Source organism: Tetrao urogallus, assembly GCF_951394365.1.
Source record: "Tetrao urogallus genome assembly, chromosome: 2".
In the NCBI taxonomy this organism is placed as follows: domain Eukaryota; kingdom Metazoa; phylum Chordata; class Aves; order Galliformes; family Phasianidae; genus Tetrao; species Tetrao urogallus.
The window spans coordinates 49,781,518-49,807,237 of NC_136814.1; the positions used below are offsets into that span (position 1 = coordinate 49,781,518).

General features: G+C 37.2%; 2 protein-coding genes across 3 annotated transcripts; one reads left to right on the forward strand and one right to left on the reverse strand.

The window, feature by feature from the left end:
• Positions 1–396: 396 nt before the first annotated feature.
• TFB1M (transcription factor B1, mitochondrial) lies at positions 397–25,362 on the reverse strand (the record flags this gene model as incomplete). Of its 2 annotated transcripts, XM_079532616.1 has the most annotated exons (8): positions 397–655; positions 3,007–3,134; positions 13,790–13,909; positions 19,725–19,876; positions 20,798–20,906; positions 22,757–22,908; positions 24,371–24,512; positions 25,285–25,362. In XM_079532616.1, the coding sequence occupies 8 exons, from the start codon at positions 25,285–25,287 to the stop codon at positions 397–399; spliced, it is 1,065 nt and encodes a 354-aa protein (XP_079388742.1). The 2 variants fall into 2 exon arrangements, with proteins under 2 accessions (XP_079388742.1, XP_079388741.1); XM_079532615.1 differs by lacking the exon at positions 25,285–25,362 and having other exon boundaries at positions 24,371–24,503.
• CLDN20 (claudin 20) lies at positions 9,321–9,996 on the forward strand (the record flags this gene model as incomplete). The annotated part of the gene is made up of 1 exon (XM_079550544.1): positions 9,321–9,996. Exon 1 carries the CDS (start codon positions 9,337–9,339, stop codon positions 9,994–9,996), a length of 660 nt encoding a protein of 219 aa, XP_079406670.1. The 5' UTR covers positions 9,321–9,336.
• Positions 25,363–25,720: the final 358 nt, after the last annotated feature.

The window sequence follows — 25,720 nt, forward strand, 5'->3', positions numbered from 1 at the left end:
TTGATTTTTAAATTACTCTGCACAGAGTATTTTCCCAGATAAAAAGGGCATAAGACCTCAGACAACATCTTACATGCTGCAAGTATGAAAAGAGTTTTTATGTTGCAGTAACGCACTCACGTTCATACAAAATGTATTATTTCAATTTAATTACGTATCTCACAACATACCTTGTTCTGGGTGTGTGTTCTGTCCTTGGAAACGAGAAGAACCAGTAGGCACATTGTAAGTGGACTGTCCTAAACTTTTGTCTACAGCTGAACAGAACAAATAAAATAGGAAAGCCTCCTTCACCATTTTTTCAAAAGTTACTTCTTCCATACCTGACGAGATGTAAGAATACATAAATCAACACCTCTAGATCAAGAAGTTAAATCTCAGTTCAGTCTGCTGCAGTTACAGATGATTTTCCTCTACAGTCTCTTCTAGCTGATTTGTACTTTCAGGGGAACGCTTCCTCTTCTTCTGTCTTAGCTCTTCTCTATAATTGTATGCAAAAAGGTTTGGGTCTTCATCGCACATTTTCCTGTATGCATTGCACAGACTTCTAAAGTGTGACATAGTGAGCTGAACAGGACGCAGAGTTGGATCAACATCTGCTGCCATCATCAACTGTTCTGTTTTTTTCAAACGTTCTCTTTCGGGAAACAAGATCCTAAAGGCAAGGCAAAGAGCAGACAGAAAAGTGCAGACAATTCAGTTTCCAGAAAGAGACACAAGGCTTTTACATAATCTTAAGACAGTTCACTGTCTAAGCAAATAGAAAAATACAAGGGCCACTTTTCTGCAAATGCAACTTTTAACAACATGGAAGATTATATTTGTGCATTGTACATCAAACCCATGCATGTATGCTCATGATTAATAACATTAAAAAAGAGCTTTGGGTATGGAAGGCTCTGTGACAGTATCTTGGAATTAGCCTAATATTTAAAGAACAATAATAGAGTTAACTTTACGCAAAGCACATCAGGTTCAAACTACATAACTTGTTTCAGGCTGTTTCATTTCAATGGCACAGGTATTATTATAACTTCTCATTAATACTTTAATTCCAATGCCAGAAAAAAAAAAAAGCCAAGGAAGAGAAAATGAATAATTAATTATTGTTCATATTTTAATATGGGAAATTGTGCCTGAAGTTCTAGATGTCATTTTCTCCTCTATCAACTGTTTATAAATAGCCAAATTAACCCCTGTACTCTGACCTACATTGGCCTCTCTCTCACAACTTCTCAAATCTTAATTCAAGTGATTTTTAATGACCCTCAAAAATGCATAGCACGAGTAGTTCAAGCTACTGAAAGCACTGGACACATGGTTGATAAGCATGCCTCAGTTTTCCAATTATCTGTTGTTGTCATACATACATCAAACTTTAAAATGCTGCACAGATTGCCTTTGACAAGCTAGGCTTTGTGCAACTGAAAGTTGGCTCTTGGTGGACAGACAGAACACAAAGCTAAAAAGGGGTCTAAAAGGACAAGAGAAGATGGGGTCTCTGGGAGCAACCTGGTTTAAGTTGCAGTGCGCCTCAAGGCCTTGATTAAAGAAATCTCCATTATTTTCAGACGTTCCTTGAGCCAAAAATCAACCTTTTATACATAGACTATGAAAGGTCCATACATGAGTGGTAACTTCTGCTACGCTTTATGCTTCCTGGATGTATCAGTTTAATCTTACATGCCACATCTCTCTCAGGTCCCAGAAGTGAAACACAAATGTACACTCATTCTATTACCTTGTTTCTATACAGTATCTTGTAAGTAATGTAACAGCCCCATTATGCACCACAACTTGCTCATTTTTTTCAGGTCAGCTAAATAGTAAGAGGATTGTGTTTCTTGGCTGCGTGCTAGGGCTAAAGTCCAATAATCTGTTAGGGAATATGTGATGCTCAGAAGTTCAGACTCGCTCTACTTGCCACAAAAGAATGTACAGCCGTTATTAGCTACTTCATATTACACAATTTTTTTAAAAAAACTTTGGCAAAAATATTCTACGTAACATATATATGCTGATTGCATGTGCCTCTTGATTATATTGCCAGCTGAAGCTACTCCTCCATGAAATCAAATACAAACCTAGCTGGTTTGGATACCTCGATCTCTCACCGATTTCAAATGTATACTCAAACTTTATTGCAGGCAAATTTGCGTTCAGTTTTGAATCCCAGACATCAATATCACTCACTGTCTCAAGAACAAACACAACACTTCTCCATTTAAAAAATGAAGGCAAAATTCTATGTACATTCATCTTCAAAACAGCAACATATAACCCTTGCAGTTTAGTAAGGTGCCATCCATCCTAAACTGATTCAAAACTATGCTCAGCAAACTTCAGCTAGATGAAGCTACAGCTCTATGCCTCAAATTCCCTAAAAGAGCTCTGTCGCATATTTCTACAATGCTCAGCACAGGGCTTTTCCCATCCCAAGTCAGACATGTATCTATGCTCAAGTTTTAACAGGATCCCTGGAGAACAGACTGAAGTTCTCCTGCACCGGCTAAAGAAGCTAGTAAATTCTCTCAGTGAGACACAAGGCTTTTTAAAGAGGCAATAACAACTCCATATAGGGGCACAGAAGCACAGAAGTAAGAATGTGACCTTTTGACACCATCCCTCCAAATAAGTAAAATTTCCCACAGATCGAATTCTCTCTCCACGGACTGCAATCATCAGTTAAGAATTCTGAGACTTTCATTTTTTAACTCAACCAACAAATGCTATTGATTTTCAGTTGCTTTCGTTCTTGTTGTTATTTTGTTCAATTATTGGAGAGATACAAATTGGAAAGATCACCAATTTATCCCAGTAATTTTAACAGCTTCAATTACACTAACAAAAATTCACAGTAATTATTATTTAACAAAAACAGAGAGGCATTCAGCTCATAATTTTGTCTCTGTTCTGAAACTGAAAGATCTGATGAACATTGAATAGCATATTTAAATAGAGTGAATAAAAACGAAAAACAGAGGATTTTTCCCTCAAGTTCCTTACTCGACTCCGCGGCAGCAGTATTTTCTTCTGAATTGAAAAACACTTTTAACCACTTTTTCTACTAGCTCAAACGGCTGCTGTATCTTTGGTTGCACCAATGGAGTGAAATGCACCACTGCCACATCCACCTGTAAGGAAAAACAAAACATCAAGATACCTGAGCATATTCATTCCTCTGAGACACGGTACTTCTTTACAGTTTGCAGGTTAGGTGTCAAGAAACAGGGACAATACAAGAAAACACTGTGACAGGTAACAGCTGTGTGATAAACCACTGCCCCAGTACTTGATTTGGCTTAACTTTCAAAGCCCTGGAGTATTTTAGTCTTTCTTGGTTATCTACATATTTCTAATTAGCTCACACACCATTAGTACTTAGTGCTTTTTTCCCCATGGCACTTTCTTCATCCAGCACAACTTCCATGTCATCCGTAAAGTAATTAGCACTTCTTTCTTCAGATCCTTCCACAAGACAATTCTGACATGATACACAAATTAGACAATATTCAATATACAGGCTGAAGGGCAGCAGGAGAAAATTGGTATTATAATTAGAAATCAAAGCTATTCCCTATCTATTTTCTGTTGCTCTAGGGCTTTGGCAAAATGAGAGCCAAGGAGTTACTTTCCAGTATATTAAGATTTTAAAACTCATATCTATTCAAAGGAATTGCAGATCAAAATAAGTCTGCATTCAATTTAAGTGACAGTTGAACTCTGTGTTCAGAGTCAATTATGAACTCATACTCTGTGTACCATCACCGTTAATCCAAAATTACATTTGAATGTTTCTACACAGATCTCTTTCACATTTGTTATTTTCTCTTGTAGTTCCTATATCAGCTTGGTTCACAGACCTGCCACTTCCCTTGTGTCTGAAAACAGACTGAAGTAACATCCTCCTTCAGTATACACAGATGTACATATAAAAAACACAATATGTCATGCAGTTATAGTTACATCATATAAAAACACCCTGAAATAAACCTTTTTTTTTTTTTTTCTTTTCCACTTTTTCTGTAAGCTAGACTTTTTTGCAAGACTAAGATAGAAAAACTGCTTTAATGACTAAAATATAAAAATGCTTAAAAAAATGTCACGAGCGCTTATTTAGAAGTGAGATAACAAATAAAAACCTGGCATACAGAATCTGTGGAGATTAGCACATATCTCAAAAATAGTTTCTGAATTTCTCATGGGCTTCTAGACTTGCCACAGCCCCCTACTTGTAAGGAAGAGAACAAGCACACAATGAAAACTTGTGCTCACACTGAACGTCAGAACACTTCAGGTTTTTGAACAGGGTAAATACAACCTTTGCATGACCAACCACCTCCATGCCCAGAAATACCACAGACTTATTTACATGCATGTATACTTATCTACGCTTTTGTCAAGAAATACAACAATACATTTCGATCCCCGACACCTGCATTTTTGACCACAAAATTCTGAAGGATAAGAAAAAAAACAGAGTGTAAAATTTAGGGGAAAAAAAAAAACAAACAGCTCAACTTGCTATCTAGAGGCTGGAAGGCAATAATTTCTGCTTCTGAAAGAAAACAGCACTCCTCAGCGTTTGTTCCATTACAGACACTGATTTATTTGGACCCCAGGAAAGCTGCCTGGTTACTATAGTGACAGATACAGGGAAAGCTTTTCACTTCTAATTGGCCACTCCTTAAAAATTATCCAAGCTATTTGTTGCTAACCTTTTAAATACGCATTAAAAAGAGAGTAGAATTATGAAAATCAATACAGAGTACACAACAGTACTCAGAACGCAAAAGTTAATCTGAGGATCATTTTATTTCTAACACTTTCTTTTTTTTGCCCCACCACTATTTTCAAAATAATACTCAATTCTAATAAAATAATGAATATGAAAATTACCCTACTGATATATCCTGAACTGTCAATAGTGTAACAATTATTCTCCCCTTACTGTTTTAGCATTCGAGTACAAAGAAGGTTTATGCTCTAGTGAGGCAGGAGGAACACGTGACAAAGTACAATGTAATTCAGTCTGTTGCCTTGTTGATGAAATCAATGCTCTAAATCAGAATGAGCCTACATGAGACAATTTTAGCTAACTGTTAGCAACAGAAGTCTCACGATAGGTAATACATGTATCTTGCAATAAGCCTGTATTAAAAGCAAACCCATGTATCTTTTTCGAAGCTGTAATTTTCTCCTGCAGGGAGCTGAAACCTAAGCAGAACATATTACACTTCATTAAAGTGGACTGTCTAAGTTCCTAATAAGACAGTTCTAAGGCAGCTCCTCTATCAGCCAAGCATTCAGCACCAGCTCTGTGTCTGTATGCTACAGGCAAGCATTCAGTCTCACACCAGGTATGCTGATCACACAGCCCCTTATTCTGATGTGAAGGTTTCACTTTGGTTTTCCCTCCAGCAGAAAATAACTGTGGCACGGCACTAAGAGCAATTATATACAACTTCTTATTACCATACTGGAAAAGATGAGCTTCCTTCCCAAGGATAGTTCTCAGTTCTTTAACACAGATCTCCTCACAAGGAGCATTGCTCCAGAATGAAGAGGCACTGGATGACTCATAATCTGACTACTTTACTCACCACTTTTTTTTGATGGAGCAAAGAGTCACTAACATGAGGCTTTTTAAAGCAACACAGTGAACTTTCCTATAAAACCTCATTTCAGGTTGATGAATTCAGAGACAGTTACTGCACACACGACGTAAGCAGTGCTCTTCCCCTCGCCTGTCACGTCTTATGCATTAAAGCTTCATTCATTTGCTATTTTATCATCCAATCAGTAGCACTATAAAGGTCCCTTTACAATTCTTCAAAGTTAAACCCCATCTTTACTACTCTCATGATTTTTGTGAGCAAAAAATTTTACATCTTCACATTTTTTTCCAGACTCTTTAGGCTACACAGCACAAGCATTTGCTTAGATTTGCTGTACAATTCCACTGACCATTTATTTCTATCTATCTACTCATACCTAATCTTCTAGCCAACCATTTCTCCCTGATGAGACCTTTCCTCTTTACTCTGCAACGGTCTCTTTCAAGAGTGTTGTGAGGGCACCACAAATGCCTTCCAAGAGCCTAACGAAATCATGCTGTGGACCACGCATTCTCTGCTCCAAAGCATTCCAAACAAATGTATGAGACATTGTGTGCATTTCTGCATGCGTTATCCACTACTTTTGATATTTACAGCAGCTCATATCGGTTTGCTCAGCACTGTAGAAAGCTCCTGACAAGCAGAAAAATCCTTAAGAACAACTGAATACGTTGTACCAGTGTTCACCCATTACATCAGCTCATACTGCAGCTCCTGAATCATCACACCTGTGCTTATCTGGGAACAGAGAAACTTCTCTTGGATGTGACAACTGACCAGATATTAAATGTAACAACATTTACAGAGACAAACCTGAGGATGTAAAACATTCCTCACTGGCAAATGAAACTAGAACAATTCTATTCTCCAAAAATCTTTTGAAACACAGATGTGGACATGCGAAACTACAACTCAGAACCAAAAGCTATGGTTATATCACTGTGACAATCAGAAAGGGTTTTCTCCCAGCTTCATGATTTCTTACTCTGACTTGTTGAGGCCATTTCACCAATACGCTGCAATTATCATATAAGCTTTAGAGCAGCTTTATCCCTTTATACTTTTATATATAATGGAAAGGTAAAGAGTAAAGGATGTCCTACAGAAGGCGAAAGCTACCAAGGACAGACAAGCAAAATCTGTAGCTGAAGAGAAATGTGCTGCTGTTCCAATTAGAAATTAAAATACATTGCATAGTTCTTTCCTAGGAAGTTTAAACTCATAATAAGATTACATGTGATGAAAAAATGAAGAAAAAAAAAATAATGAGAGAAAACAGCTCTACAGCTCCCAGATCAACTTAAATGAATCATATCCAGCTCAAATTCGTAAGTCTATAGAGTTTTTGGATTCTTATGATTTTATTCTTTCCTTTTAATCCCTGTTGGCAGCTTTAATCAAAGCAGTTGGATATTGTTATGCATTTAGCACTAAGAGCCTCCACGTATTTTTCTCTATAATCTCTTTGCTTTCCCTTTCTAAGTGTTTGTCAAACAAAACTCATTAAACAAAGTACTCCTTTATTCTCTGGTAGATGGAACTAAGAGAGGGAACAAACAACAGTACAGCACTTGCTGTAGAGAAGAGAAAAAACACTCCAAGAAATTTTGTTAATGAATGCCAATGCAGTTTTATATGAGAAGGGACAGTCCCATTCAGGTGAAACCCTATTTTTTGAGGACATCGACAGTGAAGAAAACATCTCAGATCTCACAACCAGCAGTAAGTGTTACATGAACAGGAATGCATGGTAACTGTATCTTCTATTACACTTTCAGTGCTTATACTTGAATTTATCATACCTTTAATTCAGTTCATCCCATTAATTATAAAGTGTGACTACCGTTTGCAGTGCTTTGGGTTTGTGTGTGCATGCTGTAGCTGAAATGTTAAAAATGAAACAATAAAACGGCTAACTCTCCTAGTGAGAGCTTCCAGAAGATTCTGAATGACTTTTGAGCTATCAGGAAAATGTCAGTTCCTTCTGCAAAAGGAAGATAAGCCATCTTTCCCGTGGGCCCAATACAAAAAGAAAGATACGTATTTGCCAAAGGAGCTCCTCACAGTCTGAACAAAATGACAGAATTTCGAAATAGGCAAGACTTGGAAATAAGGTTTTTAAATAGGTTAGCTGTTATCATATTCACCTGAAATATAATCATTTGATATATACATACATTTATGCTGGACAGATCACATACTTGAAAAATCACCTGAATTAAGTTCAATATATAAATTCTAGCTTATGAGTAATCCTATACTACAGAATTAGAGAATTACTTGATGTGTAATACCACTAATGACATACTGATCAAAAGCTTGCTGTCTTACGCATAAAAATACGAAATAAGTTTACAATGCTACAGTTATTTTGTGCACCACTCATTTCAACTGTATCCACTATTATTACGACTTTTCAAAAATGTTCATTGCTAAAGACCAATTCCAATATTACTGTTCATATTCAGACAGAACGTCTGAGGAAATGCAAGGACTGCCCTTTCTTTACCATAGTGATAGAAAACAAGAACTGCCTACTATCCAGCCCCAATCTAAATGCAGGACATCTTTTCTAATCCTCATCACAAGTTTCAAACTGTTCTTCTGTCTCTGCTATCTCAATTGTCCCATTGCTGTAACAGCAACAATTTATCTTCACAGGTGCTTCCTAACAACTACATGTTCTAATCTACTAAGTGAAATTCGGTCTTTAAAACAAGAACAGCATTTCTGCTTTTTATCAAATTTTATGAAGTGCCACTGTGAGGCAAATTTGCAGATTATTTCAGATAGGTTTCTGATTTAAAAAAAAGCTGTTACACAACTAAGTAGTGCCACATGAGTATTAAAAATAGTATTTCACTTTATAGACAAAAGCACATCATATTCATTCCTAAGACAGATTTGCTAAGACTGCTTGTCTATGTTGAGGACTGAGAATCACTTAAGTGAAAATGAATAAGTTATTCTGATATGTTCTGATATGACTTAATTGCGAAAATACAGCAAAACTAAGCACCATTTCACTTTCCTTTAAAAAAAAAAAATTATTAAAGAAAAGTTATGAAAGCAAAGAAAAGAACACAAGTATTTAAAGAACTGAAATAAAGGGTTGCTTGGAACTGTAAGTGACAGATATGATCATCAGTGCTCTTCGCTAAAAAACTGTCAACAGGAGCGACAGCTACAGTCATCAACATGCTTACGGAAGAAATGCTGAGCGTACAACATATCTTTCACCACAATATTTTTCCACAACAATATTTTTCCACAATGGCTGATAATCTGCAAGTTTCTAATGTCCCACTTACAATGTGTAGTTGTCCAGTAAACTTGTAATCTGATACTACCACTGAACACCACTCTGGTAAACCATGTTTTGTTTGGTAGCTTGCAATCACGTATGACAGAGTAGCTCCCCCTCACAGGCAACGCTAAAACACTGTCCATTTGTTATCAGTGAGGACCAAGTGCCTTGCATACAGTGGCTCAGCTGCTCTCATCTGCTTGCAGGGTCACGTTCAGTTACTCATTCACATAGCTCTGATTTTAAATGCAAGCTTTTTTTGTTTGTTGATTTCTTTTTCTTTCTCTCTGTACTTCTCCTCCCCCTCCTCTGTATCCCACAGCCAGCTACAGCCTTGGCTACGAAGCTACCAACCAGTTACACGCATTTACAAGAGAGAAGCGGGCAGACAAAAGGGGACAGCAAATAAGCATGGCATCAGCTGGTCTGCAGTTCTTTGCTTTTATGCTGGCTTTGTTTGGCGTTTTTGGAGACATCACAGCCACCTTGCTACCGAACTGGAAGGTAAATGCAGATGTTGGTTCCAACATCATAACAGCTATAACGCAGATGCAAGGACTGTGGATGGACTGCACATGGTACAGCACCGGGATGTTCAGCTGCACCCTGAAATACTCCGTTCTGTCTCTCCCCATCTACATCCAGACTGCACGAACCACCATGGTACTGTCTTGCATCCTATCAACCTTTGGGATTTGCATCACTACAGTTGGAATGAAATGCACAAAGTTGGGAGGGGACACCGACAGCAAAAGTCACACTTGTTTTGCTGGAGGAGTCTGTTTCATTCTCGCAGGAATTTTTGGATTAGTACCAACATCTTGGTACACGAGAGAAATCATTTCCAATTTTCTGGACCAGACCATTCCAGAGAGCAGTAAACACGAACCAGGAGGAGCGGTTTATATAGGATTCATTTCAGCAGGGTTTCTGCTTGTTGCAGGTGCGATTTTCTGTACTTCCTGCTTTAAAAAGCAGCAAGGAGCATGGATTTATCCTCCAAAGCAGCAGCATCTCCCACCCACATTGCAGGAGAGCAATACAGGTTACAACCTGAAGGACTACGTGTAAATACCATTGTTTTTATCCATTAAGGCTTTTTTTTTTTTTTAATGCTAAGTGTACTCTGATTATTTTAAAGAATGTGTAACACCTAAATTTTCTTACATCTGGGCTGCAATTATATTTACATAAGATATTTTCCTCTTAGCAATATCAGCAAAAAGAACAAGTTACGAAGCAATCCCTGAGTCTGCTGCAAGAGTACTTTTTTGACTGACATCTCAAACCATTTTCTTTGACTTTCCAAGTAAGATTTACTGAAGAAAAATAAATTATTTCAGCATAAGCAACAGTACATTTAATGTACTGATCGCTTGTTACAGCAAAGACACTTCAATTTAGTGAAATCAGGCCACTGGTAACAGAATGCTCTATATGGTATTTTACCTTTTTCCCTTTAATTATGATGCAAGGAAAAAAAAGCAACCATTCTCTGTCCAAGAAGCTTAATTCAACAATTTCTATGTAAGGGACACATCTGCCTTTCATTTTTTGTTCTAAATTGTCATAGTAATGTCTAGATTTCCTAAACAACAACAATAAAAAGCAAAAAAGAAATAAATTGCCCAATACAAAAAAGAAGACCACCAAACCAACAACACAAACCTGCACTCCCAACCTTAGCTGCACAGCATTTACATATTAGGGAGGAAAATCAGTGGTATCATTCAGATGCTGCCAAAATCATCTCTCACCCCCTGAACTGCCACCTGCTGTGGGTTTCATTCATTACTGTTAATGCAATGCCAATTGGGCACTCTTCAATTGCTGCTAATCTATCACAAGTGTTAGATTTGAGGAGCAGTACAACTGAAATGTAACTGTGACTATGAAAACTGTAATGTGGGATACAAACTGTTTATCTATTTACATGAAAAATTCAGAAGCATTTGGCCTTCAGCTACCATTTATTGCCTTGAATGCTTTTGGCCTTCTAAAAGAACTTTCCAGGTGCTTTCAATTATTCCACTAAGGTATGTTTCAGGCCCAGTCCCAGATATCTTATTAGTGTAAAATGTAATATACAATAATGATAAGAGAATGCTATTACACTTAAATGTATATGTTAACTCTTTTAATTTGATTGCTCATCTTACATCCTTTAACCTTTTCTTTCAACAAACCGATTTTGTTTGTCAATGTTCATTGGCAGATGTCCTGTTTAAACATTTTACTGAACAGGAATCAAACTGATGCCCATTTGTTAGCACAGGTAAGAGGATATGATGCAGACCCTTAAATTCAGGAACGTTACAACTTTGGACAAGTCTTCAAACAAAACTAACTGCTATTTATTTGGTATATTTATATGCAACTTTCAGTTCTTGTTTTATTATCCCAAATTTCCAAGAACAGTATAAAGAGCCCATAATGTTATCTATCTATCTAATGTTTGTTGGAAAAAGTAAAATCTTCTGTTACAGCGTTTTAGAAAGTCAAATGCTTTATATCTAATAATGTAAAGTCTTCGTTCTACTGTCTGCATTCTCTGAAAGAAATTTCAAACTTCATCTTGCTCTTATTACTACTGTTACATAGCCATTTGAAGTTTCTTATCTATTCATCAGGGAGCTTCTTTTGTACTATGCCTACTACTTTTATCAGCAGTTACTTAATACTGCAGAGACATAAGCAAAGAAAATTTGGCTTTTGGCTCACCATTAAGACAGAATGCTTTGCAGCACCATCTTGCTCATAAAACAAAAGCCCATTATGACTCAATATTCATAGATATTGTTAAAATATTATTCATTCACTGAGCAAATGAGGTAGACAATTCGTTCCCAGAAACCATTCTTCTCCACCTTTTGTTTGGGGCCTGACACAACACTATGCTGTGATCACTGGTAACGCACGTGAATGAAAACTGACATTCATAAAACAGAAACCAAAGGTGTTTATACATACGAAAAATGTAACAATACAACAAAAATACAATACAATTCCATACTCCAAGCAAAATGAAGTATTTTTCAATTACATAAGCAACACATTTTTCTTTCTAAAACTTTACACAGAAGTACCTGAACTTCTTTGGACACCTGTGAAACAAAAGGCAGGTACACAGCTGCATTATTCACAACACCTGCAAGAGCTTTCTTTGAAGGCAAAGGTTCTCAGCAACAGTGACACCTCAAACCATTTCAATCCAAAATAAACAAACAAAACAGGAGACGAAGCTACAACAGGAGTTAGAAGGAAACAAAGTACAGTGCAACGGGTGTCAGGTCTTCCTGAAAAGCTTGCATTATCTGCTCTTGCAATGTAATTTGTATTTGCTGTAAATCAAATAAATATATTAAATAATTACATGTTTGAGTTTAGCAGTACTGCCTTTTTGTGAGGTCCTTATTCAACTAAGAAACAACTGATTATAGGATTTGCTTACACTCAGACAGTTGTCACACCTTCATGGAGTTATCTTTCCCTCTCAGTCAATTGAAGCCTATTCAGTACAGGAAAATGGGAATTTCAGTTACAGCTACCCCGTGCTGAGACACAGATGGCACAATATTTTTCACTGCAGCTCTAATATGTTCTCATACTACATCCATAAAATCCAAATTTTAGTCTTATTGTACAATACTTCACATACTTAATATTCAGATTAATAATAATGACATATTATATATGTCATTTCCATATTATTGGAAAAAAAAAAAAAGGAGGGCTAGAAAATCACAAAACAAATACAAACAAATGCAAACAAAAATGTAAAGCAAAAAAAAAAAGCCACATCAATGGCCATTTTTCTTCACAATAGTGAAGATTTGTTGTCACAAATAATAGTGCAACATGTCTGGACAGTTACTTGTTTAAAAAAAACAGTAAAGGAACTCTACGTCGTCATCAGAATATGCACAGACATAGGCTGTAAAATTCAAATAATAAGAGAAAGAGAATAACCTTCTATAGGTTCTCGAGAGATATGACTGAAGAACAAAACGACCCACAGAGAGACTGTGAGAAAGGGAAAGGATGATTTACTTAAGAGCCAAACCAACCATTTTAAGAGAAACTCAGAAGGAGCAAGTAAATGCCCATGTGCACTCACGGCAAACAGATCCTACTTACTGTCATGCACACATTTTTACAAAAAGAAAAAGAAGAAAAAAAGGTAGACCTGTGATCAAAATGCAGTTTAATTTTTGCATTCTTGATTCCTGTTATCCTAATGGATTTATTAAAACAACAAAAAATAGTAGCAGGAAATAAGAGGATAGTAAAGACACTTTTCTCCTCTAAAGAACAGACAAAATAGAGAAAACATGGTTACTTTTTTAAACAGGGAGTGGGATGTAGGTGACTAAGTAGTATAGCAAACATGAGGGAGTTCAAAATGCTGAAAATGAGTAAGGTGAAATACACAGACCACAGACATGGTAAAAATAGTTATCAGTGGCATTTGAAAAGCTTTTATTAATAAGGGTGTTTCAGAAGACTCAACAAATTTTCCAGGCAGTTTTAAACTGTCTATAACTGCAATTGTAAAATAATTAGCTTTTCAAAGATGCTGCAATTCTAGCAAACTATCCTGCCATGAAATTTAAAATTCCACAAACACCCAAAGAATTACAGTGATCATGCAAATAGACTTGAACATCAAAGCACAAGTTCTCAGTAACCAAAAAGAAAAGAATGCTCTTGAGCCATGGATGTTTCACTTTCACGCATACCACAAGCAGTCTACTTAGTAGTGTGGAGATGCTGAATTGAGGACCCAACTGCTTTCCTGCCTGAAAATCAGATGGAGTGCCTAACTGAAAAATTAATAAAATCAGAAGAACATAACAAAACTTACATCTGGCTTTGGAACAAAGGCTTGGCCTGGTATTACAAAACAGTTCTCAACAGTGCAGAGATGCTGTGACATGATGGACAGTCTGCTACGTTGCTTGCCTCCTGTATTAGCAGTAAGCCTCTGTTGAAGAATCAAAACACGTGAATTAGTGAAACTGAATGGACAAAACTGTCAATTACACAAAAGCTTGATTATCACTATAATCAAGGACAAATTAAAAAAAAACAACTAACCCTTAAGAGCTCACATCAGAGTTTAAGCCTGAATTGTCTTGAACTATGTTATCCTATGTAATACCATTTCATCATGACATCATGCTAATTTACAATCCCAGTCCTTCAATCAAAAGCACACAGAAAGGAGCTCCTTGAACTTCTGCAGAACTTACTAAATGTCAACATAATTTTGTATGGGAACATGAGAAGACTAAACCAACGTCACTGCAGAATTCAAATCAAAACAGTGCTGGCTGATAATATTTTCACATTCTTCCCTTCCACTGTTTGTGGATCTTTTTTTTCTTTTTCCTTTTTTTCTCCAAAATTAAAGCTCCATAAACTCAAAAGCAGATACTAAACAAAATTTCTTTGTTATAAACTCATCTATGCTTACTATGTATGCAAGGTTGTCTAATCTACTTAAGTTTAGATACCTAGCAATACAAGCATTTAATACTTAAAGTTCAATTAGCAGCTCTCTAATTTTCCCATGGAATTTCTTACAAAGGTTATCAAAAAGTCACCCAGACAAAAGAGGTTTTCTACACTTTCAAAAGCTGGCATGAAACACTATCTGCTTGTCTCGCTAGCAAAAACAAGACTCAAACAAAAAAACTCTCAGTAAAACATCTCTCAAATGGTTACAGGTAACAATTGAATTTTGAAGATTTCTCATCTTATTTACAACTACCTTAATTTTTTAAAAAAGGAGCAGTTTACATATCTAATAACATCTGTACGTTACATAGCTTCATGTGAAATTCATGCTGATAAAATACTGCTCAAACTATGTCAGAAAAACAAAACCCATTGCTCAAGTTTTTCACTTTTTTATTTTTTTTTCCTCTTTTTCCAACAAGTCTCCTAAAAGGCAGTTTAAGTATTAGCATGGAACAAATATAATCCTTTCCAACAATTTCTCAGAAAGCAAACTCAGAGATTCTTTCAGCCTACATGAGCTCTTCAAACTACCTTTTACTGCTTCAGAGAAAACTTATTAAAAATAAATAAATAAAAAGAAAAAAAAAAGAAAACTGATTAAAAAATCTAACAAAAAAAAAAAAAGCAATCAGATACACACGTCCTTAATTCTGCAATGGAAATGAAATGGACAGCACTTACAGCTCTTCAAATGCCAATTCAAACAAGCAAGTCTACTTTCCATGAAAACAAGACTCAGGCTTAGTTCCTGCCTCTCAGTTTACAGAGGGAATAACTTAAGAACATCCACCTCTGGGCAGTTACATCTTAAATTACTTCAATTGCATCGGCAGGAGCATACATGGGTATTGCACTTTGCAAAAATGCTACGAACAGTAATTCTGTAACCTGAGCTATTTAGGTAGTTGGGTTGTTTCTCCCTTAGCTCTCAAAATTTTCTTTGTATTTACCTTTAAAATGTGGATAGCATCTGAAACTGCAGTAAGTCAACCATGTCAGAAGTTCAGCTAACTAGGCAACATTTTTGTATCTATGTTGCACAAAAATTTCAAGGCAGGAGTCAAAACACTGATTCTGGAACATAACATGGAACACAGTCAAGGTGGTACATGACATCTTTTTAATGTTGCTCACTATCAACTCCTCTCAATGTTCCTCAGGGACAACTATTTGTTTTGTTCCTCAGTAAGCCATGCTTTTCATAAGCATATATTAAAAGCCCATTATCAATCAATCTGCAAAATCCATCAGAGGAATCAACCTACACAAAGAATTAAGAACTGGCAAAGCAGAGGGCTGGAGCCCTCCCCTACAAAGACAGGCTGAGGGAACTGGGTTTGCTCAGCCTGGAGAAAAGAAGGCTGCGGGGTGACCTCATTGCAGCCTTTCAGTACCTAAAGGGAGCCTACAAACAGGAGGGGAATCAACTCTTTTAAAGGGTAGATAATGGCAGGATAAGGGGAAATGGTTTTAAGCTCAAAGAGGGAAGGTTTAGGTTGGATATCAAAGTGAAGTTGTTTACCAAGAGAGTGGTGAGGTGCTGGAACAGGCTGCCCAGAGAGGCTGTGGATGCTCCATCCATAGAGGTGTTCAAGGCCAGGTTGGATGGGGCCCTGGGCCCTGGGTTGGTGGCCCTACATGTGGCAGGGGGTTGGAGATTCATGATCCTTGAGGTACCTTCCAACCTGGGCCATTCTGTGATTCTACAACTATCAAATCAATCCTAATACACAAGCCAATTACTTTTTTCAGAATGCTAGTATTTATACACAACTTACATCTTAACTTAAGAACTTAACTTACATCTTACAACTTAAGAAAACATAGTAAGTCTTCTTTCGTTCATAGTTCAAAAACCTGAACTATTTTCCAACCAATTTCTTACCACCTTTTGTCTAGCTTTCTAAATAGACAGCAGTGTTACACACAGATTAAGTATTCTGCTCCTCTAATACTCCTATCTTCTAGACGTCTAATAGTATATGGCCCAGCCTACAGATTGTGTTGGTGGAGCAGCAGGTGATCTACACTCTGCAGCCAGTTTTACTCAAAATTAGACACTGACAAAGATCTTCCATTTAAACTGAATTATGATTCATTTTAATATAAGTGGGTCAGAAAGTATCCAGCCCAAGTGGCAAATCTGAGGTGAATTACTGAGGAATTTCTGGCAAAGATTTTTTCCAGAAAATAACAAGCAATTTTAGAAAAATGAACTGTAGAGGCAAAATGATTCACCCAACACTTCCAAGCATCATTTTTGTAACTGTAAACATCTGGTCTTATCCTCCTTAATAGGCCTTAAAACTTAGTATATAAATCATAACTACTGGTTCTCATCAATAATTTTAATCAATTTAAATTGTATCAGAATAGAGAAATTAGTAGCAATAGGCCTGTACCAACATAACTCATGACAGTGTAGAAATTAGAAAGAAATAGAAAAGCAGGAAATTACCACCAGCAAGAAATGGCAAAGGTATTTTTTACCTGTATATAATAGCACAAACTACCTTGACTAAGGATTGGCACACTGATTTATTTTCTCACCATTAACATCAAGTTATCAGTAGTGATTACGAAGCACACAGGGCCGTTCCATTACAGCACGTTATCCTTCCATTGAACGCGTGATATACAACCAACATTCTATTCAGTATTCAGGCTTTTAGCTTCAAAGGACCAGAGAGAATATCAAGCTATTAAGAAATTTTCCTTTCAGATACATAAAATATCAATAAATAAATTTTTTAAGTTTTCTACTGTGTTAAAGTATTCTGTATTTGCAGGTACAGAATACCTGCAGTTTGGCCTGTAGCTGCCAAATATCAATGGTTAAGCTACTTCAGAGTGGCACAAGAAAGATTACCATTCCTCCTAACCATAAAACAAAATAGTGCATCCCAAATGAGCATTCACTATGAAAACACAAACCATAAACTATGGAATTTCTGCATCAGAGCAAGCTCTGTGTTTGAATAAGCATAAAAACACGAATCAAGATGTCCCAGAATGCAAAGTCAACAACAATTAACACTGATTAATTGTACAGTCTTGAACATACCACTCCACTTCCTAGTGTTTTTAAGTTATTTGCACTTAAAAAGCTAGGAAGTTGAGAGTGCATGGCATTTTGCATCTCATTTGAGCTACGTTGGGTACAGAAGTACTATAATCTGCATGTCACCATCAGCATATGCAGCTGGTTACAAAAAAAAGTACAGAGTCCACTTATCTCAGCGCTCTGCCACTTTTTTCACTGCTGTCACAAGTCTTTGTTTATTATTAATCATCACTTGCATTTTCTATCTTAGTCCATTAGCCATATTTTACAACAACATATAATCTCAGATGACATGAAGTCCTTCTGGAAAACAGAACAGGATTTTTTAATGCCTGAACTCAGAATTGAATTAAAAAATCCTACTCATGTCATAAAAAACGTTTGTCCCTTGTGATCTCTAGAGCCATCTGCTGGAACAACTTCAGTACTTTTCTTGAAACTTGATTGCAGAGCTAAAGCAGTAACAGCAAAGACTGGTTTTCCACAACCCCAAAATGACAGCAGACATGCCACTTGCATGTCACAGAATTGTAGGGGTTGGAAGGGACCTCCAGAGATCATCGAGTCCAACCCCCCATGTATAAATAATTATTTGCATACAGTAAAAAACTGAGTAAAATTTTATTTTTATAATATTCATTGTAAAAGATAAAAATTAAAGCAACATAATTAAAGCAACATATACATTTAGGTTGCACAGAGGAAACATTATTTCATATTCTCAGCTAATTAGATGGAAATTCAATCATATAGAATCACAGAATTGCAGAGGTTGGAAAGGACCTCAAGAGATCATCAAGCCCAGCCCAACCTGCTAAAGCAGGTTCCCTACAATAGGTCACATAGGTAGGCATCCAGACAGGTCTTGAATATCACCAGAGGAGAATCCACAACTTCTACGGGCAACCTGCTCCTGTGCTCTGTCACACTCACCATAAATAAGTTCTTCCACACGTTAGCACCAAACTTCCTATGTTCAAGTCTTAGGCCATTACTCCTTGCCCTATTGGTACACTCCACCAAGAAGAGCTCAGCCTCATCCATTTGCCTCCCACCTCCCTCCAGATATTGCTATACATTTATCAGATCTCCTCTCAGTCTTCTTTTCCCAAGGCTGAACAGAACCAGCTATTCAGTCTTACCTCATATGGGAGATGCTCCAGGCCCTGTTTTATCTTTGTGGCCCTCCACTGGGCTCCTTCTAGGAGATTCCTGTTTTTCTGAACTAGGGAGCCCAGAAGTGGACGGAGTAATCTAACCGTGGCCTCACCAGGGCAGAGCAGAGCAGAGCAGAGGGGGAGGACCACCACCCTTGACCATGGTCATGCTCTTTTTAATGCACCCCAGGATACCAGTGGCCTTCTTGGCCACAAGGGCACATTGCTGGCTCATGGCCATTCTAGTGTCCAGCAGGACATCCAGGTCCTTTTCTGCACAGCTCATCTCCTGCAGATCATCCTCTAACATGTACTGATGTGTTATTCAGACCAACACACAGTTCCTCTCTTTAAAAACAACAAAATCAACAACAAGAAAACCAGAAAAAAAAACAACGCTAAAACCCAGCAACTGGGATTCAGGTAAGAATCACAGAATCACAACAAATCTCCAGATTTATGGTATGTTTTATGCCATGGCAACAAAAATAAACTGTTAAGCCTGAAAGCATTCTGAGTGAAATCCTCCTAATATTAATTTACCTACTTTTAACACCAAAACATAGCAAATCAATTCAGCCTTCTTTGAGAATCTAACTATCGAGACGCTAAAAACCTCAATTTGTGACAAAACACAAATGATGCTTTTATACTTTCATAAGGCTGACAGAAATCCATTCATAATTCTGAACTGAAGTCTTTCTTGTTCAAGCTGGAGTCAGTTTCCATGGCCTGAACCAAACATCTCCTGTGTTTGAATTGTTTAATCAAAACTGGAAATAATGCTAAAATCTTCCAAACTCGCATTTTTTCTTTATTTCAAGGAATGGATTTCTCTTTCACCCAGTGTATTTTGCGTATCTACTAAGACTGTCCTTATATATATACATATATATATATATATATATACATATACATATATATATATATATACATATATATATATATATGTATGTATATATATATATATATATATATATATATATATATATATATATATATATACACATTTATTTTTTTTTTTAATTAAAATTTAGGGAAAACAGTAACAGTACCTCTGCAACTTCCTTCTGAAAAGTCAGTGTCATCTGCGTCCTTCCATAAATAAAAGGTCCATCTCTTTTAGAAACATTTTCAAGCCATTTGATGATTAGAGGAGTTGAAACACTGAAGGGTAGATTTCCAATGATATGAATATTTGGTGGCTCTGCTCACATTTGATTGGAAAAAAAAAAAACCAAACAAAAAAAACACAAACAACTGACAAAAAGTTTTGGATAAGATTTGCCATGAAAGAATATTTACATAACAAACATATGAGCCTATCAATCTAGAGTTAAAATATTAAAACAATTTTTATTGTGACACATTAAAATTATGCCTTTCTATTTATACTTGTCTTATACTGACAAAACTGTTACTGTTTATGATAGTTGGTTGCAAAAAAAAAAAAAAAAGGTAGGTTTTATTCTTGTTTACATTAGAATAAACTAGTAGCTTTCAGCCAATTTTCAGCTGATTGATAGATTTCAGCTGAGCTACTCCAGAACAGCAAAAATACATAATTTAGACATTTCTGTTTTCATTCAACTATGACTATCAGATACAGAGAAAACAGGCATACGTTATTCTGTCCAGCACGTTTCATCCCATGGGCTTTGGAGACTCAGGGGAGTCATAACTAACTTAGCTCAAATTAAAGAGACCCATATATGAAATGGGTCTCTGCACAGAGACCCATATATGAAATCAGAAAGCTTTCTAGCTAGCACAAGACAGCTCCTTAGCCATGTAAAGTTATATGTATTGTTCAATTCTGCACTGCATCAATGGAAATGTTACACAGCACACAGTAAGTACTGCAGAAGAGGTGGACAGAAGAAAGTGTTGTTGTTTCTTAGATACTGCAGCATTTAATTACACGAATGGCAGATGACAATATCAAATTCAAGCTGGGTTTTAGGCACAGTTTACTTATTATTCACTTTCTAGGCTAGGATATTTCTCGGATATTTGTGATTTTTCCCAAATACCAGCCACAGGTAAGTATATTTTCGAAATCTACAAGTATTTCAGATTTTCAACTCAAAAGCCTTAAAATGAAACCAAAACAAGCCCAAATACTAACCATCCTCCCAGTTCTTCTTTAAGTGATTTGGAAAAGCCTTCTCCATCTTATATGTCAGAATATCTCCGTGAACAATGCGTACTTTTCCTGGAGCTGCTTCAGACAGCATCTGTTTGTATACACGCAAATAGAATTTACAGTGAATATTAACCACTCTGATTTTCAGCATCATCCACAGCATGAGAAAAACCCCTGCTATATACCTTATTATACAAAAAACAGTAGCAATTAAAACTGAGCACACTTAATAACTATTTACCTTCAAAAAGCAAGCACTGGTGAAAAATGTTCAGTATGTATCTAAAACCTTATTATTCAAAGCTGCACAGTTCCGAACAGGAAATTTAAGCCTGAAAAGTTTGACAAGTTTCTTGCCCACAAAAATGATTAACAAGCTCTGCATTATTAACGGGTATTGCACGTAGCAAGTTTTGGAAAGGTTCTGGATCTATTACAGCGGAACATGTTCCTGCTCATGGCACAGATTTGGATGATCAATTTTAAGTTCCCTTCCCACCCAAGCTACTCTATGGTTTTATGATTCCACATGATTTAAGTGCAATTATTTTCAACCAGAAAAACAAATCTAACCACAAATCCAAATCACTTAATGGGTTTTCCAGCACTACATTACCAATTATATTGCATTCAAATTCACTAATCTACCATGATTTGTCAAATTCTTCTTTGAAGCTATTCCAAGTACTGTAAACGGATGAAAGATAATGTAAGATCAATAAACTTAGAAAACAGTACAAGAAGAAACCAAGACCCACCTACACAAAGGATTATTAATATGTTCTACTGTTTGTTAATATTAGTTTCCATGTCAGAAGGAATGCGGGTTTTATTTAGTATTATAATTAACATAATTGAGAAAGGCATTTGACACCAGAAAATCACAATCATATACATTCAATTTGAAATCAGAAATTGAGGGAAGCTTTCTTCACTTTAAGGCCAATGTGTGCAGCTAACTTGGTTCCAGAAGCATTTATGCACCAAGTACACGAGCTGAGTAATCTTCCATTATGCAGATCCTCTTGCTCTTCACACACGAGGGAAAGGGTGTAAAAATACAAAAACCAAAGGGCATGGTTCACAAAAACTAAGTGCGCTCCCTGGAAGAGCTGCATATTCAAACTACTCTCTAACTAAGAGCACCTTCTCTCTCCTCATATATCTTTCCAGCCTAACAAGTATTAGGGCATATGGCATAGGGCGTTTGTGTTTCTTTAAGAGTGAGACAGAACTGACAGACTCTCAGCTTGTGTAAACTGTTACTCTGAAGAAGACATATGTTCTTCACTGTATTTCCATTTTTGCAGTAGCGGATCCCAGCTTCAGCTTTGTGATAGAGATCACAGACGAAAAAACAGCCAGTGAAAAATGCTGCATGCTTTATATCAGCACCTTATAAATACCTAAGAAGACATTTATAAAATAACAACTGGGGACTTTTACTTAATTTCTGACATTTTCTGTCATACAAATCAAGAAAGATATGAAATAAATGCTTATTTTATTCTTCTGTACCTGAATGAGAACCCGCACTGAACTGTTTTAACTGGAGATATATGGTCAGAATGTTATAAACTTTAAGGCAAAATTATTAGGATTAAAATGAAAAATGAGATCAAACAACATCAACATTCAAACTACTATTTCATGAATAGCCTCTTTAAAGCACTTGAAACATCCCCATGTTAAAAAAAACACCAAACAACTGCTATTCATTTGCAGCATCAGGTCAGAAAGAGACAAGGAGTACTTGTTAAGATAAGACAGGATCAATTAATTGCCATAGTACGTTTTCATTTCAAGCAAATGACAGCTCTAATTTGATCCAAAGTATCAAAACTGTTCTCAATGTGCTGATCTAAGTAAGACACCTTGAATCTTTCCACGTTCTTAAAATGTTCAGGCATACATTCATATGAATCATTCTGCAATTGATACCTGCAATCCTGGAATAAATCGAGTATCTTTTTCAACCAAGAGGAGTTGTTGAACACCAGCATTGAGAATAGACCTGGTAATTCCTCCTGGCCCAGGGCCCACTTCGCAGACATAAGCATTTTTCAGCTTGCCAGCTTGTCTCACTATCTTGTCTGCAAGACAATAAGAATACACTAAGCCTTTATTCTCCAAAGGATCCGGCTTACTAAGATAAGCACATTTGCACTCTAACAATAAACAATGAGTTTATCTCAGAATAGGCACAAACAGTGACACATCCCACTTACACAATCACATGCCTGCTAGACTGCACAGAATTCAGATTTGTTTCATGCCAAGAGATACTGCTTTACTGTTCCACTGTTTAAAGAAAGGCTACTTCCAGTTTACTGTCTTTCATGTACATTGTTGCTCATTACAGAATCAAATAAAAGGAGAATATTACTTTTTTATCTGTAAACCAGCAGTACTGTAAGTAAGCACTCAACAACCTGGGGTCTCAATACTTATCTTTATAAAGGTATATCACTACAGAACACCTGTTTTAAGGAAATGAGAGGCAAAAAGGATACAGTGAAGCTCTAGCAAGACTACTGTACATGAATAGAAAGATACAACTCTGGAAGTCAATACAGATGAGCAGGAAAAAAAAATGAACAATTGAAAAAGGCTTAAAGTAAGGATTAAAAACATAGCTAATGAAACAGAGATTCTTAGGAAGCCTATACTGGAACGCTGAGGGAAACTGTACTGCTCACTCTACAAGTCTTCTAAATGTGTAACAAAAACAAGAGATTCTGACAATCTTCTATTCTAAGGTTTTACTAAACTCATTCACACATTTTTACTCTAGCATAAGAACCTGGCTATTCATAAGAGGGAAGAGAGTTTTATATTCATGTTCCTAATCTATATCAGCTGGAGTAACAATGTATAATTGAATCATTGGGTACATGAAGATACACTGCACTGATTACTGTCAAACCCAGCCACCACTTATACAACTAAAAAATCTGCTATGGATTGCACACTGCCATCTTTGTCAGCCACTGCTGAGATGAAGCTGCAGGAAACTGAACTGCAACAGGTCTGAAAAGCTACGAAATTTCTGTCAGACTGACCCAAGTACAGTATATAGTATATTGAAAGACAGAAGGACCAACAGTACTTGTGATATATAATAACCTGAAGGAAATCCTTTTTGAATCAAACATATAAATTCAACTCACCTGAAACTTAACCAAATTTGTCAACACTTTGGTAATTCTTGACAGTTCTTATTAAATGACAGTACTTGAATGGAAATGGTACTACTAAGGCTTGGAGTTTCGCACTGAACTGATATTTTGTTACTGATATTGATACTGATATAGGAATATATCTAAAAAATATCCTGTAATTTACTCTATAAAGAAAGATGTTTTCTAGGAATGCACAAACAAAATCAAGAAGTCTAACCTAAAACAGCTTTCAAAGGAGACTCTATGCTGTTGTATATTTGACAGATGTCATCATGCAAACATCATCCCGTTAGCCAAAAATCAGATTCTGACAAAACTTGAGATGTGTATGTACTTCATAACAGCTAAAAGCGTATAAAATAAAATAGTTAACCTGTCAATCGTAAGTCCAGCAAAAAATTCTGGGAAAGTTCTTTCTGTGCTCGAAGACGAAAAAGCTTAATGATCTCCCCCACCGTTGGCAGAGGAGGCAGATGGAAAGAAGCAGCCTTTCCTGCAGCAGCCATCGGACGGAACTGGAGAGACACCAAGAAGACAGTTCTGGCATTTGCAGTGAATTTACACATGTCAAAACCCCACAGAGTTTACAAACCAATAGATGATTTACAAATCATTACACAAGTGCTTGATTTTACCCACGGGTGTTTTCACTATTGGACACGGTGCCTGTAATAAGCGTATCTCTGTGGGAGCTGGGCGAGAATCATTTGGTGGGTTTGCCAAAACACTAAACAAAACAAAACCATCCCATGACTGTTCACTTTCAATCTTTCTTTACTTTTTAACAATATATAGTTAATTATAGAATTGCCTGGATTGAAAAGGATCACAATACTCATCTAGTTTCAACCCCCTGCTATGTGTGGGGTGACCAAGCACTAGACCAGGCTGCCCAGAGCCACATCCAGCCTGGCCTTGAATGCCTCCAGGGATGGGGTATCCACAAACTCCTTGGACAACCTGTTCTAGTGTGCCACCACCCTCCATGCGAAAAACTTCCTCCTAATATCTAACTTAAACCTCCTCTGTCTTAGTTTAAAAGCATTCCCCCTTGTCCATCACTGTCAACTTATGTCTTCATTAAGACTTCCCTGTTTGGTTCGTGGCGTCACATAGCAAGAACATACCTGCCTGTGAAAAAGGATTAAAAGAATTCACTGCTAAGTCACCTGCTCCTCTAAGCAGAGATTTAAAAAAACAGGAATGGCAGGCATAAGCAGCACCACTGATTCTTAAAAGATTCTACCCCCTTCCACCGCAGCAAAGCATTCCACCCCAAGGCCAGACCATTACACCCCTCAGGCCCAAACATCCCCAAGTTCCCACAGCGAGGCGGGGTCTGATGAAGCCCCGCCCCGCAGCCGCTCCTCGGCACGCTGCACGGAGTCCCGGCTGCACACACGTGGCAGCTGCAAGCGTGGACAGAGAGAAGGGGTAAGCGGGGGAGGGGTGATAGACCCGACTCTTCTTTTCTCCCGCTGTAAAAAAGAAATCTCACGAGCAGCACGCAAGCATCGCTGCAGTTTCTTACAGTACACGCGAAAGCTGACCCGGAATAGGAAACGCCTCTCCGCTCTGCGGCCTGTCCTGCAGGCGCATGTGCCCACACAGCGCCCTGGTTGGCGGTGGGGGCTCGGGGCAGGGTTGCGCATGCGCCCCGCTACGGCCGCGTTCAGCAGGTGTTCCGAGTGCGCATGTGCGGGTGGTGATGGGCTGTTGTGGG